The 7,124-nt window shown below is 36.1% G+C and overlaps 1 protein-coding gene across 1 annotated transcript; it reads right to left on the bottom strand.

Annotated features, from left to right (window-relative positions):
* Positions 1-999: 999 nt before the first annotated feature.
* LOC104233116 (transcriptional regulator SUPERMAN-like) lies at positions 1,000-1,497 on the bottom strand. Its single transcript, XM_009786433.1, has one exon. It carries the CDS (start codon positions 1,495-1,497, stop codon positions 1,000-1,002), a length of 498 nt encoding a protein of 165 aa, XP_009784735.1.
* Between the last annotated feature and the right edge of the window lie 5,627 nt (positions 1,498-7,124).

The raw sequence follows: 7,124 nt of genomic DNA, 5'->3' as shown, positions 1-7,124 counted from the left end.
ACATGATCAATAGGATCAAGGATGTATAAACCTATCAATGGTCATTATATATAGTAGATATATAGGAGTTGCTAAATCCCACTAGTAGTTTCGATATAGTCTTTTGCATGGGAGAGCAAAATAAGTAAATAACATTCGGTGGCAAAGCCAGGAATTCCCCCAAGGGTATTCAAACTTGAAAGAAGTAAAAGAAAAATCTCTGACAAAGGGTATTCAATATATGTTATGTACTTCTAAACCTAATATTTTATTTATATATGCAGTATAATTTTGTGACGACTCTTACTAGAGTGTAGCTTACCTAATAACATCATGCCTTATCTCTTCTCATTGTGAAAATGTCCAATTCAATATCGATTTGGGTAAGAAGATCAACGAGATATATAGAGAGAGCGAGGAAGCAGCTAAGCCAATGCCTAGCTCCAATGCTCTTCTAAAACATGGTACCCTATACTTAAGATGTTATACCCTCTATATACCTGTGTAAGAGTTTTGGCAATTCGGATCAACTGAGATAAAACAAATTAGTATTTTAATGAAAATGTAGCAATAAATACATTATATTCTTGAACGTGAGGACACGAAGGGACTAGCTAAATCTCCTTGTTATTTTCCTCAACAGCTTCATTAGAAAATAAAATTGATGGGGCAAAACAAGGACGGATTAAGCACATGAAGGATCCCATCGAAAGAACTGAAAAGAAAAACAGAAAATAGAATCCGCATTTATTAAAAAATAGAGGAGCGGACGGATAATACACTGAACATACAAAACCCTAATATATAGGTAGGATAGATCTTCAGATAAGTAAACATAAACGTGCAACAAATAACAGTAGTACTCATATCGCGCACTTACCAGTCTACGTGAATCTGCTTTACACCATCTGTAATAATCATAGTGACTTTGGCGTTGGACTTTATGAACTTCTTAGTACACGTTGCTGTACAATAATTCCGATCCAATATTATACTACTAATCTTCATACTCTTGGTAATTTAAGGATCATGACCTAATCGAAGCTCCAAATCCAGATCATGATCTTCTGTACCCTTATTCTTTTCCATAGTTTCTCTTACATGCCCAGCTGCACCAAATTCCAAGCTTAAACTCACACGCCAATCATCTCCGAACAAATTCAGGCACTGCCGATTATTGTTATTATCTTGCAATCCAGTATTATAATCGTGTACCAAGACTGGACCAGTAGTGGATGTAGAAGAATGGGCAGGAAAATATGTCCGGAAACTTAAATGAGCTGCCGCTCCAACATGGTTCTGGATTTGATCATACTTATTGTTGGAGTTGATGATCGAACTCTGACTAATTGGTCTATTTCTAATTCTGTCTTTTCTATGAATATTCATATGGCCACCTAAAGCTTGGGCTGTGTTGAAACCTCTTTTGCAGAATACACACTCATAAGATCTGCCAACTCCATTTTCTAGTTTTGGCTGGTCAACTTCTTGATCATGAGTAGTTGACGAGTTATTCATATTGTAGTCTTGGTTATGAAAAGACTCCATGGAAAAGAAAGTATCTTGGAGATGATTATATTGTTTGGTTTGATCGATCTGATTGACACAAGGGAATGATGAGACAATTTAAGGGCTTTCCTATTTTGAAAAAAAAAGAAGTAGGGTAAAGTGTGGGGGAGGGTTTGGTTGGAGAATTAAGTCAGATGTAGTTTTAATACAGGCCGGCTAGTTTTAGATATCTTACTAAATACAAACTATTTTATTTTTGTTATATAATTAGATTAGCATAGGAATTATGCTTTTATATATTACTACTAGTTGTTTAAATCTGTTTATATTATTCAGGGATAAAGTCAGAAAAGTATTCTTGGGTGTGACGGTTAGGAGGAAACTTTCTTAAACCAAAACTCCGTTTGGATATAAGAATTTTTTCACTTTTTTTCAAAAAAAATTCATTTTCTTTTCGAAACAGTGTTTGGCCATAAAGTTTTCAATTTTCACTTGAAGATGAATTTTGGAATTTTTCGAAAATTTGAAAAACTCCAAAAAGTTATTTTTCAAAATTTTCACTCAGATATCTCACAAAACTTCAAAAACAACCCAAAATTATATTCATGTCCAAACACAACCAAATATCATTTTCACTTAGTCCATGAAAGCATCTATTTTTTCCGTTCAAGAAATTGCTTATGTAAAGATGGGGTGAGTCTCTTATAAGATCTTCCTTTCTTCTCTTTTCTTCTATTAGTTAGCTTGGATTGAGAAAGCTCCACCCAATAGCGCTTAGCCATGTGTATGTAGACCTAAATGGTCTCGCGAAGCCGGTCAACGGTAGCCTAAGAGCAAGTCAAAACTACGAGAAGGGCGCGAGAAGTTTTGTGAATGAGAAAATTCTCACTTTTTTTTTTGTTGGAATTTTACAATTATTATGACCAAACGCCCACCAAATCTTCTTAATATTCAAAATACAACTAGCTATGTTGGTACTAAACAAATTAATCAACTTCGTGTTGTTACTTCCTCATAACACGTCCCTATTTATATTTAACTCCATTATATTTATTATAATACTACTCACTGCAAATCCTATGTCTCTATTCCGTGGGCGTTCATGGTGATCAAGGATACGAGAGGATAATTGAAGAGGATTACTTTGTACCCTGCATCCAAAATTAAAATAAACAAACATAATAATGCATCACCTTTAATAGGAATTACAAAAAAAAAGTGTTGAAAACGGGTATGTTTGTGATTTTGAGTTCTGTTTCTAACACAACGCATGCATTTGATATATTGGGTTCAAAAAATATATAATTTATACTTATTTAATAGACCTTTTAAACACAAATACAGAGCTCAAGCTAAAACTATTAGTTTCAGATGAACACATAATATGTAGGCTAGATCCATCCACGGTTAAAAGTTAAAACTCTCTTTCTTTTGCAAGGCAGATAAACTTGAAAATTATAGTAGAGACTACATATATTGGCTTGAAGCCCAGGAATATATGTTGTATATATTCGTTACCTAGCTAAAATAAATGTTTGTTTTGCTCTCAGATTACCATAGAGCTTGTGGAAAGAGAAAGGATGCTTCCTTCATGGCCGTGACAGGATGTAAAAATAAATATTGACCCATCAACAATGCTGTTTTTGTACATTTCTTTTTGTCTGTTCATAAAACATTGGGTTGATTTCCTCCCCTTTAAATTAGGGTTTAATTTTTTTAAATGGACACACATTCACTATCTATATGTGTCATCAAGTCTCCATCACCATGCAATTATATATATCACAGCTAGATGTCACCCGCTTTAATAATTTCATCGGAAATTACGTGTTTCTTTTACTACGTAGTGACTGCTTCTCAGAAACAAAAATGAAATGCCAAATGTTCTGGTAATGATGATCCAAGATATGATCTCAGATGCATCAAAATCAAGTTTGATTCTTAAATGCAGTGGATATAATTTAAATCTATGTGCGCATGTATTGAAAAAAAAAAATGAGACGCTCGTGTATGTGTACTAAAGTTATAATTTATAAAATTACGCAAATATACAATATTTGTCGTGCCAAGATTTTAGGGATAATTTAATGAGGAAATTCATTTTATTTTTACCAGAAAAACAAAAGATTCATATTTAGGAAAATTCTGATGGTCGGTTGATAAAGAATGTTTTTCAACTAAATATTTACCATCAAATGGGGGAAAACAATCTCTTTCAAGCAATTTTCCCTTACAAATATCTAAACTTTAAAGTTCATATTATGATTTATGCTTCAATTAATATTTAGATATAGTTATTAGTAATCTTTAGTATTCCAAATAAAATTTTCATAAAAAGCTCCTCGATGCTAATATTATTTCCCCAGTTTTCAGAAAAGCATTTTTTTACTTACCATCAAACATCAAAAACTATATTTTGGGAAAATACTTCCAGGCATTATAAGCAACTTCACTAGAGTTAATAATAATTTCAACCATCTCACTTGTTGATGAAATGTTCACCCAGGTTTTGTTGAATTTGGCAAATCCCACGTCGGTGGGTTAGCCATTTGGTAGAGATATTTTTCCTATAAAAGGAGGCCTAATGTTTAAGATTTAAACACACCTCTCATTTGCCTTCTTATCTTCTTAAGGCATTTGTATTTTCTCTCTTTAGTATTATTTCACTTGTATTTTTGGAGTGGAATAAAATACTGGTTGTGTCCGAGGAGTAGGCAAAATTAGCCGAACCTCGTAAATTCTGGTGTTCCTTTTATTGTTGCTTTATTGTCTTATTTATTATTTGGTGACTGTCATAATTTTTGGTATAGTAGTTGTGACTTATTCACACTATATACATTTGGCTTCCGCAACAATTGGTATCAGAGCCAAGGTACTGTCTAAGTATGCTCTGTGGTTGCAGCATAGTCTGATCTTCCACATCAGAAAAGATTTATCTTGGTAACTGAGTCAAGGTTCTGTCTGAGTATGCTCTGTGGTTGCAGCTTAGTCTGATCTTCTACATCAGAAAGGAAATAATCTTGATTTGTGTCGTCAGCTATTAAATAATATTTGTGTCAAATATGGGAGACAATAAACAAGAAGAATCTACATCAAGTGTCAACAATACGTCATCATTGGCATCTTCGCTTATGACAAGAATTGTGTCAAATGCGAAATTTGCGGTAGAAATTTTTGACGGGTCCGGGCATTTTGGGATGTGGCAAGGCGGGTTCTAGATGTCCTTTTTCAACAAGGGCTAGATCTTGCCATTTAAGAAAAGAGACCAGATGTTATTGGAGAAGAAGATTGGAGAATTATCAACCGTGTTGCTTGCGGTACCATTCGATCCTACCTTGCTAGAGAGCAGAAATATCCATACACAAAGGAAACTTCTGCAAGTAAATTATGGAAAGCACTGGAGGATAAATTTTTGAAGAAAAACAGTCAAAATAAATTGTACATGAAGAAGAGACTGTTTCACTTCACCTATGTTCCTGGTACCACGATGAATGAACATATCACCAGTTTCAATAAGTTGGTCACAGATTTGCAAAATATGGATACAACTTATGATGATGGTGACTTGGCCTTGATGTTGTTGGCGTCACTTCCTGATGAGTACGAGCACCTTGAAACTACTCTACTCCATGGAAATGACGAAGTTTCTCTCAGAGAAGTTTGTTCGGCTTTGTACAGCTATGAACAAAGAAAGCGAGAAAAACAGAAGGGCGGAGAAGGAGAAGCACTATTTGTGAGGGGTCGTCCTCAAAATCAAACGAGGACAAAGAAGGGAAGATCCAAGTCAAGATCCAGACCCAGCAAAGATGAATGTGCCTTTTGTCGAGAAAAAGGGCACTGGAAGAAAGACTGTCCGAAGTTGAAGAATAAGGCCAAACATAACAATGGAAAGGCTATTATGGATTCAAATGTAGCTGATTGTGATGATTCAGACTTCTCATTAGTTACAACAGAGTCATCAACATCATCAGACATATGGTTGATGGACTCGGCTTGTAGCTATCATATGTGTCCCAACAGGGACTGGTTCGTGGAATTTCAAGAAGGAGAATATGGAGTCATCCACACAGCGGATAACAGCCCTCTTACCTCATATGGCATTGGTTCAATACGATTAAGGAACCATGATGGAATGATCAGAACATTAACAGATGTTCGATATGTACCGGATTTGAAGAAGAATCTCATCTCTGTAGGAGCCCTCGAATCAAAAGGGTTCAAAATCATTGCAGAAAATGGAGTGATGAGAGTATGCTCCGGTGCACTAGTGGTAATGAAGTCTAATCGGAAGAATAATAATATGTACCGCTATCGTGGCAGTACAGTTATTGGGACAGCGACAGTGACATCCAGTGACGACAAAGAGGCAGAAGCAACCAAGCTATGACACATGCGCTTGGGACATGCTGGAGGAAAATCCTTGAAAACTCTATCAGATCAAGGATTGTTAAAAGGAGTAAAGGCTTGCAACTTGGAGTTTTGTGAGCATTGTGTTAAAGGGAAACAGACAAGGGTTAAATTTGGTACAACAATCCATAATACTAAAGGCATTTTGGATTATGTACACTCTGATGTTTGGGGTCCTTCCAAAACACCTTCATTGGGTGGGAAGCACTATTTTGTAACCTTTGTTGATGATTTTTCCCGAAGAGTGTGGGTGTATACAATGAAGAGCAATGATGAAGTGTTGAGAATTTTTCTCAAATGGAAGACGATGGTGGAGAATCAAATAGGCAAGAGGATTAAGTGTATTCGCACAGACAATCGAGGTAAATATAAAAATGATCATTTCAATAAGGTCTGTGAAAATGATGGCATCGTCCGACACTTCACTGTCAGACATACACCACAACAGAATGGAGCGGCAGAACGTATGAACCGGACCTTGCTGGAGAAGGTACGATGTATGTTGTCCAATGCTGGCTTGGGCAAAGAATTTTGGGCTGAGGCAGTTACATATGCATGCCACCTCATTAATCGCTTACCATCTGCTGCTTGATGGCAAGACACCATTTGAAAAATGGTATGGAAAGCCTGCTGTAGATTATGACTCTTTGCACGTGTTTGGCTCAACTGCATATTATCATGTGACAGAGTCAAAATTGGATCCAAGGGCAAAGAAGGCTATTTTTATGGGAATTACTTCTGGAGTCAAAGGATATCGCTTATGGTGTCCTATGACAAAGAAAGTAATATTCAGCAGGGATGTTACCTTTGATGAATCTGCTATGGTAAATAAGGTAACAGAAGATACCAAACAAAATGAAGGTGCTTCTAAGCAGGTGGAGTTTGAGGGAAAATTTATTTTTCCTACACAAGAAGCAGAGGAGGAAACAAATGAAGATTACCCTCTGGAAGGAGAGCCAGTAGAGGAGATTCCAACTCAGGAACCTCAACAACAACTTGAATCAATAGCAACCAGCAGGCCAAAAAGAACAATAACGAAACCTGTTCGTCTCATAGAGACGGTTGCTTGTGCAACCTCAATTGTAGCTGATGATGTTCCTACCACTTATAAAGATGCTGTCCAAAGTTCAGAAGAAGATAAGTGGAGGATTGCCATGAATGATGAAATACAGTCCCTTCATCAGAATCATACATGGAGATTGGCCAATCTCCCGAAGGGAAAGAAAGCA

Source organism: Nicotiana sylvestris, chromosome 9 (genome assembly GCF_000393655.2).
Source record: "Nicotiana sylvestris chromosome 9, ASM39365v2, whole genome shotgun sequence".
NCBI classification, from domain to species: domain Eukaryota; kingdom Viridiplantae; phylum Streptophyta; class Magnoliopsida; order Solanales; family Solanaceae; genus Nicotiana; species Nicotiana sylvestris.
This window is presented reverse-complemented; position numbering and strand designations above follow the sequence as displayed.